Genomic DNA, 14,752 nt, shown 5'->3' on the forward strand with positions numbered 1-14,752 from the left:
TGACGGCTAGTGGCGTTCTGTTATTTTCTTTGTTAGGCCTGTCCTGTAGTAGGTAACTTCTGGGAACTCTTCTGGCTCTATCAATCTGTTACCTATAGAAGTTACCTACTACAGGACAGGCCTAACAAAGAAAATAACAGAACGCCACTAGCCGTCACCTTCAGCCCCCAACTAAAACCCCTCCAACGCATTATTAAGGATCTACAACCTATCCTAAAGGATGACCCAACACTCTCACAAATCTTGGGAGACAGGCCAGTCCTTGCCTACAGACAGCCCCGCAACCTGAAGCAAATACTCACCAACAATCACATACCACACAACAGAACCACTAACCCAGGAACTTATCCTTGCAACAAAGCCCGTTGCCAATTGTGCCCACATATCTATTCAGGGGACACCATCACAGGGCCTAATAACATCAGCCACACTATCAGAGGCTCGTTCACCTGCACATCCACCAATGTGATATATGCCATCATGTGCCAGCAATGCCCCTCTGCCATGTACATTGGTCAAACTGGACAGTCTCTACGTAAAAGAATAAATGGACACAAATCAGATGTCAAGAATTATAACATTCATAAACCAGTCGGAGAACACTTCAATCTCTCTGGTCACGCAATCACAGACATGAAGGTCGCTATCTTAAAACAAAAAAACTTCAAATCCAGACTCCAGCGAGAAACTGCTGAATTGGAATTCATTTGCAAATTGGATACTATTAATTTAGGCTTAAATAGAGACTGGGAGTGGCTAAGTCATTATGCAAGGTAGCCTGTTTCCTCTTATTTTTTCCTACCCCCCCCCCAGATGTTCTGGTTTAACTTGGATTTAAACTTGAAGAGTGGTCAGTTTGGATGAGCTATTACCAGCAGGAGAGTGAGTTTGTGTGTGTATGGGGGTGGGGGGGATGTGAGAAAACCTGGATTTGTGCAGGAAATAGCCCAACTTGATTGTCATGCACATTGTGTAAAGAGTTGTCACTTTGGATGGGCTATCACCAGCAGGAGAGTGAATTTGTGTGGGGGGTGGAGGGTGAGAAAACCTGGATTTGTGCTGGAAATGGCCCACCTGATGATCACTTTAGATAAGCTATTACCAGCAGGACAGTGGGGTGGGAGGAGGTATTGTTTCATATTCTCTGTGTATATATTAAGTCTGCTGCAGTTTCCACGATATGCATCTGATGAAGTGAGCTGTAGCTCACGAAAGCTTATGCTCTAATAAATTGGTTAGTCTCTAAGGTGCCACAAGTACTCCTTTTCTTTTTGCGAATATAGACTAACACGGCTGTTACTCTGAAACCAGTGTAACAATGTTGCAAAAAACCCAAACATCATTCTGGGATGTATTAGCAGGTAGTGTTGTAAGTAAAACATGAGAAGTAATTCTTCCACTCTACTCCATGCTGATTAGGCCTCAGCTGGAGAATTGTGTCCAGTTCTGGGCGCCACATTTCACGAAAGATGATGACAAACTGGGGAAAATCCAGAGGAGACCAACAAAAATGATTAAATGTCTAGAAAACATGACTGTGAGTAACGCTTGAAAAAATTGGGTTTATTTAATCTGTAGAGGAGAAGACTGAGGTGGAACATGATAATAGTTTTCAAAAACATTAAAAGCTTGTTACAAGGAGAAGGCTGAAAATATGTTCTTGTTAACCTCTGAGGATAGGACAAGAAGCAATTGGCTTTAATTGCAGCAAGGGCAGTTTAGGTTGGACATTAGGAAAAACTTTCTGTCAGGGAAGTTAAGCACTGGAACAAATTAACCAGGGAGGTTGTGGAATCTCCATCATTGGAGGTTTTTAAGAACAGGTGAGACAAACACCTGCCAGGAATGGTCTAGTTATTACGTAATCCTGCCTTGAGTGCAGGGGACTGGACTAGATGACGTATTGAGGTCCCTTCCAGTCCTACCCTTCTATGATTGTATGAAGAGTCAGAAAGATCTCATTGAGCAGAGTTGGTCAAGCTGTGTCTGAGACACAGAGAAGAAGGATCTATGCAGGGTATGTTGGCTGCTTGGCAGGGGAGATGTGACAAAAATGAAGATCAGAATGAATGAACAAAAATGAGAAGGAAATTAACTGATTAAAAAAAACAAAATGGTCAATGCATTGCCAGAGTGAAATAGAATTAAAGGAAGCATCAGCAAGACCAGTTTCATAGCCTCATAAACCAAAGTTTATGAGATCCCTGCAGCAGATGCCATAGATAGATGTGATTCAGTTACTGTCCCATGAAAGTAGTAGGTTAGTGGGCTTATGTATTTGTGCAAAATAGAGAGTATTCTTTCTGTATCAGTGGGGTATTGGGTTTATGAACATCTTTTACAGAAAGGAATAAATTCAGCCCTTTAACACCAGCCAAACTAGATACTCTGAAGTTATGCTACTGCCCTTCCTCCACTAGTCCCCATGCTTCCTTTGCATCGAGTTCAATTTCTTGTCCTCATGGTCCTCCATGGTCTTCCTTACTTATTTACTCATGACTTATATCTCATCCAAAGTTGCCTGCTGCAGCTGATTTACTCTGTTCTTGAAAACTTTTTGGGTAATCCCTCCCAGAAGATTTTTTTCCACAAACTCATTTGGCTTGAGGGGGGAGGGTGGGGCTGTATGGGCTTTACTATTCCTGGGGAAGGAATGGGACCTCTTCGCTGCCCATTCTGGAGCTGGGGGAAGGGGTAAGACTGGTTTGGGTCTTAGCTTCCTCTGTGGGAAAATATTAATAATTTTAATTTTAAATAATAATGAAGTCTGCATATGTTTTTAGAGGCAAAGTTATTCTATGAACTGTTTTCTGGATTTTTCTGTGGACTGATGATCAGAAGATAATATTTCAGAAGACTGAATGCCCTCTCCATCTTGTCACTGAAGGAAATTTCCTAATTCTGGGTTGCAAAGGAAAACATTATGATTTATTTAGGAGTGGGTGTTGGGAATATGGGTGAACTGGAGGCAGAGTCTTTACTGCATTCATGTTTAGAGGCAGGTCTCAAAATGAAATTCTTACCAGACATGACTGCCACAAGAGGTCAGCCTTTTGCTATCAACAGAAAAAAGGAACATTTATCTGGCAGTAAGAAGTAGCATTTCACTCTTAAAGAAGAGAGATTGAAAGGTCTAAAAAGTTCAGCAAATACCATAAAAGGAGTAAGTACCATTGGCTGCAGTATTACTTTATACTCCTCTATTTTGTCGTCCTGCAGTTACTCCAACAACCAAGTAAAATAGCAGGTATCCTCTAAATTCACAAAGTCTAAATTGGCAGAATGCCCAATAGAACTGGCTGCTGGTATATATGAGTCTGCTTCTAAGACATTCAGTAGGATATTGAAAGTACCATTTGTTCACAAACTGACCAAAAGAACTCGGGATGGGAAAGGAGAGACTCTAGAACATTTCCTTCCTGTGAGGCATAGGTGGTGGGGAGGGCTGATGACATTGGCTTACTTGTTTCCTGTGATGTGAGAAGACAGTAATCTAGTGGTGGCAGCCCTCTCCCTAGGCATGCAGATACTATGCTGATGTGCAGTAGAGAAAGAAGGGCAGAAAGGCTACCATACACATCCACTGCCTTCCTTTTGTTTTCCCCGTGCTGAAAATAAACACTTTAGAAGAAGAACACTGTTCAAGAAGACTACAGCAAAATCAACTAAATCACCAGGTGCTGCCTTGCTGCTGTTTTAGAAATTTCTTTGTTTAGAAACTCTACATTTGAAGGGATGTGGAAAAGTTTTTTAGGTAAGAATTGGAAATTCAAATCATATGTGAAAAAGAGAAGAAGTTCCTTGGTATGACCTGTTTGCCTTAGCCACACTGTCAGACTACACATTACCTTGTTTACTTTCTGCCAGATGACCATGGGTATTGGGTCTCCTGATATGGGAACGTCCAGTCTAAGTTTGTTCCCAGCCACCACAACAATGGTGTCAGGGGCTGCTTGACCCATGCAGTCCAGATGGATTTTGGGGGGTTCTGTAGCGAAAGTGGAGAAAATAAAATATTTTTCAACGTGGTTTGAATGCTTTGCAGGAAACGGGAGGCATTTCTCAGATGTTATGTTAAAAATTGAAGAGGTTCTGCTACTGAAAAGCATGCAAGATGACTTGTTCAGATGTTACTCACATGTTCCAATAATGAACATTGTTTTTACCTTGTCTTGGCACAAAATCAATCTTGATCTCTGGAAAGGGGAAAAAAATGGATCTGAAAATAGCTAAATTTCATATAATCATCAGACCAAAAATAATTTTAAAACAATAATATACTAAATAATCTCTCAGTGGATGTAAATCAATGGGTGAATATATAGTATTTTGGAAACTGGCTTGGTAAAACAAGAAGAAAATAATACAAAAAATAGAATAGGGCTTGCAAAGACTTTTTCAAGTGAATAACTTTGCTCCCATGTGTAATCCTACTGGCAGTGATTTAAACCCCCAATCCTGCAAACACACACATATTTAACTGTACTCATGCGTAGACCCATAGAAGTCTCTGGGATTGCGTGCATAAGTAAATGTAACCCCATGAATAAGTTTTTGCAGGATCAAAGCTATAGTCTGTAAGTATTTGCAGGATCAGACCCATATAAAATGACAAGAAAACAATGTAAAAAATAAAAATAGAAAATAAGCAACTTTTAAAAAATATTTGGAAAATGTTTAGGATAAAAACAAATAATAGCAATAGTATATGCAAGGGTTAAAAATACATAGAGATTGTAAATAAGCAATGGTTGAAAGAGAAACAAGAGAAACTAAGAGTGGCTATGGGCATTTTGGAACTATTTTACATGTATATTAAAAGGAATGAACATATCATGTGCCAGTCCTCAGCCTAATCACTTCGTTTGTTTGTTTCTATCCCTTCCCCTCTTTGCGATCCAATCAGTAGACCAAATTTGGTGATGAATCCTGGTCACGTGCCACCTGAAGCACTTTGCACATACATTAAGAAGAAAACCTCCCAGCATAACCCACACGGAAAGGTGTTCTGGGGGTGGAAATATCTATGGGGGGGGGGGGAATATCTCCCTGCACCTGTGTTTAGGTGGGATCCCCCTCACACAGAAGAGGTTGCAGGGCTTGGTCCAAACCTGATGGATCCTAGTAGGGTCTGTTAAAGGCCAGAGCCATCTGCTTGGAGGGCCTGTGTCTCCACACTGGGTTCAGTTCTTTCTCACCCCGGACTCTACTGAAGCCACACTGCCAGGGTTTTCCCTGGCTGGAGTCTTATGGGATCCCCAGCTTATGGGATCCATCAGTTGAGCCCTACTGAAAAACGTAATACAGCACTGGACTGTATTATCTTTTCTGAGGAATCTTTGTGAGATCTGATGGGCTCCCCAGACTCCACTCTGTCTCCCAGGGTAGATGCACAGAGAGGCCTTTCTGGAGGTCTGGAGAAAGGAAGGACAGTGCAGTGGAGGAGACTACCCTACCCCCAACTCCTGTTCATATAGTAGTGGTTCTCAACCAGGGGTATGTGCACCCCTGGGGGTACGGAGAGGTCTTCCAGGGGGTACATCAACTCATCTAGATATTTGCCTAGTTTTACAACAGGCTACATAAAAAGCACAAGTGAAGTCAGTACAAACCAAAATTTCATAAAGACAGTGACTGGTTTATACTGCTCTATAGACTATACACTGAAATATAAGTACAGTATTTATATTCCAAATTATTTATTTTATAATTATATGGTAAAAATGAGAAAGTAAGCAATTTTTCAGTAATTGTGTGCTGTGACACTTACGTATTTTTATGTCTGATTTTGTAAGCAAGTAGATTTTAAGTGATGTGAAACTTGAGGATACTCAAGACAAATCAGACTCCTGAAAGGGGTACAGTAGTCTGAAAAGGTTGAGAGCCACTGCTGTAAAGGATCTATGTGCAAGGATCTAAATGGGATGATCCAAGTCACTGACATCTGTAGGATTACTCACATGAATAGTTATTCATATATGTAAATGTTTGCAGGATTGGGCCTTAGACTGTCAGTTCTTTTGGGCAGAGGCCATTTCTTCCTATGTATTAAAGTGCCTAGAACACTGTGAGCTCTATAACAATACAAAATACATGTGCCATGTTCATACATCAGGAAGGGAAATCGCCATACAGCTTCCTGGTATAATCAATTAAATGATTTGGTCCCACAGCTCCCTGTAGTGCTTATATATGGATAATTCCTTCTTTGGAAGGCCCATGGTATTCCCATTACATATTAGGAACCAGATTCCACAACACTCACCCAAAAATCTGAGTTTGGCAGAAAGGTTGTAAGCAAATCCTTCAGGGACAAAAGAATAGTCAGCCTCGTCTTCTGGGGTTACATCGTCAATAGTTAGCTTATGGATTCTGAAAAATATACACAAGCATGTGACTCTCTCAACTTTAGTCAGGAGGTACACTGCTACAGAGAATGAGGGCATTCAGGCTGCAGCACACAGCAAGCCATTAATAAACTTCCCAGTATCAAATCAACATGCTAGGGCAAACAGAACCAGTTTCCTCTCAAGGATATTGTAAACTCAAGCAACACTATGGCAAAAAAAGTGCAGGCTAGTTCACCATCCCCCTCCTTGTAAACTCAGGAGACAGCACATCAAAACAATCCTTTGGGAGCCTAAGTCCCATTAGCTTTCAGTAGACTTAGGACCCTAAGTAATTTTAGGCAATTTAGAAAATTTTACTCATCTAAATGTGTGTGTGTATGAGTATATACTGTATATCAGGGGTCTCAAACTCAAATGACCACGAGGGCCACAGGAGGACTAGTATATTGGCCCAAGGGCCGCACCACTGATCACCCCCCTACTTCACCCCTTCCATGAGGCCCCGCCCTGCTCTTCCCACCCCTTCCCGGCCCGCATTCCAACCCCTTCCCTGAAATCCCCACCCCAGCTCCGCCCCCTCCCTGCCCCCAAAGGGTGCAGGAGGGGTGCAGGGTGTGGCAGGGGGCTCAGGGCAGGGGCTTGGGGTGCAGGAAGGGTGTGGGGTGCGGCAGGGGGCTCAGGGCAGGGGGTTGGGGTGCAGGGTGGGGCAGGGAGTCAGGATGTGGGGTGCGGCAGGGGGCTCAGTGCAGGGGTCAGGGTGCAGGGTGTGGCAGGGGGCTCATGGCAGGGGGTTGGGGTGCAGGAGGGATGTGGGGTGCAGCAGGGGGCTCAGGGCAGGGGGTCAGGGTGCAGGAGGGATGTGGGGTGCGGCAGGGGGCTCAGGGTGTGGGGAGTGGGCAGGGGGTTCAGGTCAGGGTGCAGGGTGTGGCAGGGGGCTCAGGGCAGGGGGTCGGGATGCAGGAGGGATGTGGGGTTTGGCAGGGGGCTCAGGGAAGGGGGTTGGGGTGTCAGGAGGGGTGCAGCAGGGGGCTTAGGGCAGGGGGTCGGGATGCAATGTGCAGCACGGGGTTCGGCTGCAGGAGGGGTTTGGGGGGCAGGTCCAGCCTGGCGCGCACCGGGGGCAGGGCGGCCAATGGGAGCATTGGGGGAGGTACCTGTAGAAGCGGCCTGGGCAACACACAGACCCCTGTGCCCCCCCCACTCCCCTAGGTTCTGGCCACTTCCTGGAGCAGCGCGGGGGCAGGGCAGGCAGGCAGGGAGCCTGCCCTGCCCCTGGTGCGTTCAGGACTGGAGCCGGTCTAGGTAAACTCTTGGGGGGGACGGGACGGAGGAGCCGCGGGGAGCTGGCGGGCCGCAGAAAATAACCCCGTGAGCCGCATGTTTGAGACCCCTGCTATATATATTAAAAACTATAGTAAATTAACACAGACTTACTTCTTGGTACTGATATCTGTCTATCCTTATCTAATGTATCAATCTATTTGATTATGTCTATTCTAAAGTGATCATCAGTGTGGTCTCTAAGCAATTTAAATCCCCCAAAAAATGAAAGGCAGAGTAAAGGCTGAGAATCTGGGCTGATGCTCCATTGTTCAGATGTAGACCAACATACTATATGCACACCTGCAGAATAACACACATGCCAGTACTGTACATGTGGTGCACACAACCAGGCAGATCACAGAAGGGAGGAATGGCTACATGTTCATTGTGCTCAGGAATGTTCCAACTTCCTCTGGTTAGCTGAAGCCAGAACAGGATCTTGGCTTATATTCATTTCCTCATCACTATCCAGAGAGGACTTTAGTGTCATACCCAATGCTGTCCAAGCTTTCTGAAGCAGGACTCACCTGCCAATATGAGAGATCTTTATCCTCTCATCTGGGATCACCTCCTTTCCATTTTTCAACCAGATTCCTTTCACATTCTCATCGGAGACTTCGCACTTGAAGACTGCCTGATCCCGTGCCCTCACTGTCAGATCTGCAATACTCTGGTACACTTCCAGCTTCTTCTCTAGAGTTGTGAGTTGTGGGAGGAAGCAACACAAACATCAGCAGGTCAAAGGTTGGTTTGTACAGTAAAATGTTGATGTTGCTTTTAAAGAAGAGAGGGAGCCAGGGCTGAGGATGCTGTTTGTTGAGAGGTGAAATGTGAAGAGAAATCCACAGTATGCAGGATTTAACAGGACTGGTAGCCAGGCACCTGTTGCAGTCAGGATATCTATTACATCTGGCACGCAGATCTAACAATCTTCTGTCTCCTTGAGGCCTCTGGTCATTTCCCCAGCTATAGTTTAATTTTTCTCCAGGCATAAGGACTAACCTTCTCATCCCGTTATGGAGAAGGTTACCTAAAGCCCTCTTGCACATTTCAACCTCCCTGATTATCTGGCATTGCCTGTAACTTACTGTGACATTCCCCTGGTGTTATCTGGACCGGTGATCTGCTAGGTCACTCCAGTCCTCGACTCTGGGAGCCAGCCTTACCTTGCTGTGCTGTGAGAACCCCTACTCCTGGGCAGTTCATGCACAGCCTCTGGCATGTAAGCTGCTCCTTGGATTGTGCAACCAAATGACACTAGCCAATATCTCCAGTCCCAGACACAACCCTAGGAACCTCTGTCTTTCAGTTTCCAGTTATGCCCACTGGACGCTGCAAGCTTATATGAGTTCGTCAGTTTAACAAAGAAATTGATATGTACCAGGCTTGTTATTCCAAGGGGAGTCTCTGACATGTTTCAAACCAAACACACTGCTTCAGATAGAATAAACAAATAGATTTATTAATTACAAAGATAGATTTTAAGTGATTATAAATCAAAGCATAACAAATCAGATTTAGTTAAATGAAATAAAAGCAAAACACATTCTAAGCCAATCTTAACACTTTCAGTGCCCTTACAAACTTAGATGTTTCTCACCACAGGCTGGCTGGTTGCCCTTCAGCCAGGCTCTCCCCTTTGATCAGCACTTCAGTCGCTTGGTGGTGATGTCTGTAGATGGAGGTGGAAGTGAGAGCAAGAGTATGGCAAAGTCTCTCCCTTTTATCGTGTTCGTTCTTCCCTCTTGGCTTTGCCCCCCCCCTTCAGAGTCAGGTGATCATTATTTCATCGCAGTCCCAAACAGACCAAAGAAAGGGGGGTGACTCACTTGAAAGTCCAACAGATTCTTTCTTGTTGCCTAGGCCAGTGTCTTTTGTTCCTGTGAGGCTGGGCTGGGTTTGTCCCATACATGCCCTGATGTGGTGTGAATTGTCCCCTTGCTCTTGGAGAGTTTTTGCCTGGGCTTGCTTTAAGCCATGAGGACACATTTTCAGCATCATAACTATATACATGAAATTACAACCTATAACGAATACTATAACATTACCATAACAACAATGATCAGTACATCATGAGCCTTCCAAAGACACCTGACATGACAAACTTTGCGTTAGATACCACAGCATCATATTATCAGGATGAACATGGGGGATGTAGGGTGTTCCCACAAGGTACAGAACGTCACACTTACCTTGTATGATCAGTTCAGCAACTGACTCCCCACCATTGGTCTTCACGGTGTAGTGCCCGCTGTCCTCCTTGGTTGACTCATTAATGATCAGGTAATGCTTTTTCCCATCCTTCTTGAACCGGTACTTGAATGTCTCTTCCCGTTTCAGCTCATTTCCATCCTTTTCCCTGCAGTACCAAACAGTATTGTCACTCTGCTTCACTCGCTCCCTTCTGGGGCAGGATAAAAGTCAACTGCATGATATTGAAGGTTGGGGGCACAGGACAGCAGTGCTGGATTGATGGTGACCTAAGTGGCAAAAGACTGCGCATTTCACACAGTACCAAAAGGCACAGCGCTGACACCACTACTTGCTGACAGTTCATTTGCACTGAAATTCTGATTCCTAGTACAAGAGGGTTAATTATTATTTTTGTTATATACTTAACCCTGACAATGTGTTGAATGTTATACAGGAGGCAATGATAAATACAATCCTTTCCCCCAGTGAACTTACTGTCTAAAAGACTGACATAGAGAAGACAGAACTCAGTGGAAAATCCAGAAGATTAAATTGATTAAGGTTCATTTTAACTGTTGTTATTAATTACTATTTACTTATTATGAACTCATAACTTGTGGGCATCACAGAAGAAGTGAGATTTTAGGAGGGATCTACATGAAGAGGGGAGTTACTCTGGACTTTTCCCACCCTGTTTGTCCAAGGATCTCCATGTATTTTACAAACATTACTGAGCCTCACAACACTCCCTGAGAGTGTATGTAATTATTATAATTCCCAGTTTCCATATGGGGAAACTGAAGCACAGAGCAGTGAACCTACTTGATCAAGGTCACACAGCAAGTCATTGGCATAAAGCTTTTGTAAAAACTCTTCCCTATTTAGTAGGGCTGTCAAGTGATTAAAAAATTTATTGCTATTCATCACAGTGTTAATAATAAATACCATTTATTTAAATATTTTTGGATGTTTTCTATATTTTCAAATATATTGATTTAAATTACAACACAGACCACAAAGTGTACAGTACTCACTTTATATTTATTTTTTATTACAAATATTTGTGCTATAAAAAACAAAAGAAATAATACATTTCAATTCACCTCATACAAGTACTGGAATACAATCTCTTTATCATGAATGTTGAACAAACAATTGTAGAATTATGTACAAAAAACTGAATTCAAAAATAAAACAATGTAAAACTTTAGAACCTACAAGTCCACTCAGTCCTACTCCTTGTTCAGTCAGTCACTCAAACAAACAAGTTTGTTTACATTTGCAGGAGATAATGCTGTCCGCTTCTTGTTTACAATGTCACCTGAAAGTGAGAACAGATGTTCACATGGCACGGTTGTAGCCAGCATCACAAGATATTTACATGCCAGATGTGTTAAAGAGTCATATGTCCCTTCATGCTTCAACCACCATTCTAGAGGACATGGGTCCATAATAATGAGGGGTTCTGCTCGATAATGATTCAAAGGAGTGCAGACCAACGCATGTTCACTTTCATCATCTGAGTCAGATGCCACCAGCAGAAGGTTGATTTGCTTTTTCGGTGGTTCGGGTTCTGTAGTTTCTACATTGGAGTGTTCTTTTAAGACTTCTAAAAGCATGCTTTACATCTCATCCCTCTCATATTTTGGAAGGCACTTCAGATTCTTAAACCTTGGGTCAAGTGCTGTAGCTATATTTAGAAATTTCACACTGCTATCTTCTTTGTGTTTTGTCAAATCTGCAGTGAAAGTGTTCTTAAAACGAACAACATGTGCTGGGTCATCATCTGAGACTGCTGTAATATTAAATACATGGCAGAATGTGGGTAAAACAGAGCAGGAGACATACTATTCTTCTCCAAGGAGTTCAGTCACAAATTTAATTAATGCATTATTTTTTAATTAGCGTCATCAGCATGGAAGCATGTCCTCTGGAAGGGTGGCCAAAGCATGAAGGGGCATATGTATGTTTTATCATATCTGGCACATAAATACCTTGCAATGCCGGCTACAAAAATGCCATGTGAACGCCTGTTCTCACTTTCAGGTGACATTGTGAATAAGAAGTGGGCAGCATTATCTCCCGTAAATGTAAACAAACTTGTTTGTCTTAGTGATTGGCTGAACAAGAAGTAGGACTGAGTGTACTTGTAGACTCTAAAGTTTTATATTGTTTTGGTTTTGAGTGCAGTTACGTAACAAAAAAAAAATCTATATTTGTAAGTTGCACTTTCACGATAAAGAGATTGCATTACGGTATTGTATGAGGTGAATTAAAAATACTATTTCTTTTGTTTATCATTTTTACAGTGCAAATATTTGTAATAAAAATAATAATATAAAGTGAAAAACATCCAAAAATATTTAATAAATTTCAATTCAATAAATTTCAGTTGGTATTCTAATGTTTAACCATTTGATTACTGGTGATTCATTTTTTTAATCACTGTTAATTTTTTTGAGTTAATCATGTAAGATAACTGCGATTAATTGACAACCCTACTATTTAGTTTACAAATAACATAAAGATTTTATAATAAGTAGCCTGAAATTTCTGCAAATATTCTTAATTCATTTTACATGTTTTTATTTTATTAAGATAGTGCTTTTACAAATTGTATATTCACATTTCTTTCCTTTTGGGGTTTGCGCTTGTTCATTTGGCAAAAATGTATTTCTTTCTCTTGTGCTTTTAATGGACTTAGAAATTCCTTGCTCTTTTTTTGTTTCCTTAACTGTGCCCCAGTACCAGAATACAAGAGCTCAGATTAGTGAATGTGTTTGTTTGGTAACAAACTGTAGTGCCAGCTGCGGGAGGACTAAAGCAGTAGAACTCCTATTCTGCAAAGAGATATGTGCAGGCGCATCTTTGTTGTTCCCGTGTGGAGCACCACTGAAGGAAGTTTCTGGGATCAAGTCATTTGCAGGATCAGGGCCTAAACAATGGAGAACAGATTTAGGATATGTCTACACTTTGAGCTGGAAGGTGTACTTTCCAGTTCAAGTAGACAGTAGCATGCCCATGGTAGCTTTGATTGAGCTTGCATGCTAACAATAGAGTGTAGCCACCGTGGCATGAGGGGCTAGTCACCCCAAGTACGTATCCATCTAAAATTCTAGGTATGTACTTGAAGCAACTCTGCTGCTCACACCACCGCAGCTACACACTGTTTTTAGCACTCTAGCTCCATCAGAGCTAGTACATTTATTTCTCCTCGAGCTTTCAGTGTAGACATACCCTAAGTTACATGCATTGAGTAGTGTCTTAAACAAGACTAGTTGAGAAATAAGGGATTAGCGTGAAGAAGAATAGTAGAATCTGGCCTTATTTTTTGTCTGCATAAGTACTGCTATTGTGGTTTTTGTTTTTAATTTTCTTTGAGGGAGTAGTGGATATTTTGCATTATTACTTTCATTTATTTAGTTAAGTGGCTAGCACACTACTGGTGCCATATAAAATTATATTATCTGCACAGGGCTTTACAGACAATCAGTGGAACAATGGAAACTACAAACCTCAAGAGGGAACCTCCAGACTTTTCAGTTAGTTTTGCAACAGTATGCTACCACCAAAAAAAACAAACAAAACCACATCTGAAGTACAAATGTAGTCATTGCTGACTGGAGGGGGGAAGAGAGAGAAAAGGATGACAGTACAATTAAGACACTAGACTAGGCCTCACAAGGTTTAGGCTCCATTCTCAGCTGTGCTACAGTCTTCCTGCATAAATGGTTAATCTTGCTGTACCTCAGTCCCCCTTCTGTAAAAGTGGGGATAAAGACACTTCCATACTTTTCAGGCATACTGTGGGAATACATTCATTAATGTTTGCAACATGCTCAGATACAACAGTCATGGAGGCCATATAAGAACACAGACAGAACTGTTATTACGGCAGTTAGTACAGCTGTTTTCACTTTAGGCCTATCAACCAGTGTGCACATTCACCAGCCAGGGATGAAAAAATACACCCTAGCTACAAATCTCATTACATTCCTTTTCTCAGGGATTGCTTTATTTCCAAAACACAAACTTAAAGTCAGAATAAATTAACTGATATAACTGGCTAATAACCACCTGAGGCATTTCCAGCTTCAGCCAGAGGGTGAAGGAGAACACAAATACTTCCCCTTTAGTAACCCTTTCCAACTACTATGGAGAGCCCCGCACTAGGCCAACACTGACCGGTGGTCTCTGCTGCCCCTTCCTAAGAGTCAGGAAGTCTTATACCTGTCTTCCTATAGGTCACATACTTGCTCCTATTAATGTACCTGTGATTACAGTTCCCAGTTTTAAAGGGCCCAAAGGCTGTAACAGAACACTGGGATATGCACATGTGTCCCAAGGCCCAGTGCCCTGTTGAAGGGCCTAAACTACTTAAACAGCTCCCTAAAGTAACCATATGGCATTTGATATTTTTCCCAGGTGATGACATTTATCCCTTTAGTCCAGGTGTTGACAAAAGGGGCATTTATTGAGTCTCTGAAATGATGAAAAAAGACATTAAAATGTTATATATTGTATTCCTAACTGCTCAAACTCAGTTACTGTGTATTTGAGAGATCTCTATCTGACTGCTTACTCCCTATTAGGCAAAGACAGCTGCACCTTTTCCCTTGTCTGATAAAATGCACATTCCACAGATATCAAGTCTGTGTGGTGGGTCTGTTTTGGGGAGTGGTTCTGAAGCACAGTATCAGAGAGTAGCAATTGCATGGTATTCCGGGAGGGACAGAGATTAATGCCCCCCCATGCCTTGTCACCATGTATCTGTAAGTGGACACTACACAACAATGTGTGTGCACACGCATGTATTTTTAACAGAGTAATTTATACACTCTAGCCAGCTCTGGGGCGGGGGTCTATTTAAATTCTCAGTTCCTTCC

General features: G+C 42.3%; 1 protein-coding gene across 1 annotated transcript in view; it reads right to left on the reverse strand.

Annotated features, from left to right (window-relative positions):
• MYBPC3 (myosin binding protein C3) overlaps positions 1-14,752 on the reverse strand; it is a 128,627-nt gene that overhangs the window by 67,351 nt on the left and 46,524 nt on the right. Inside the window, exons 17-21 of the mRNA XM_073350333.1 lie at positions 9,866-10,032; positions 8,201-8,366; positions 6,266-6,372; positions 4,167-4,196; positions 3,849-3,988 (exon numbers count right to left, since the gene is read on the reverse strand). Coding sequence (XP_073206434.1) covers positions 3,849-3,988; positions 4,167-4,196; positions 6,266-6,372; positions 8,201-8,366; positions 9,866-10,032 — 610 coding nt within the window. The remainder of the gene's footprint in view (positions 1-3,848; positions 3,989-4,166; positions 4,197-6,265; positions 6,373-8,200; positions 8,367-9,865; positions 10,033-14,752) is intronic.

This window comes from Lepidochelys kempii, chromosome 6 (genome assembly GCF_965140265.1).
Source record: "Lepidochelys kempii isolate rLepKem1 chromosome 6, rLepKem1.hap2, whole genome shotgun sequence".
Taxonomy (NCBI): Eukaryota; Metazoa; Chordata; order Testudines; family Cheloniidae; genus Lepidochelys; species Lepidochelys kempii.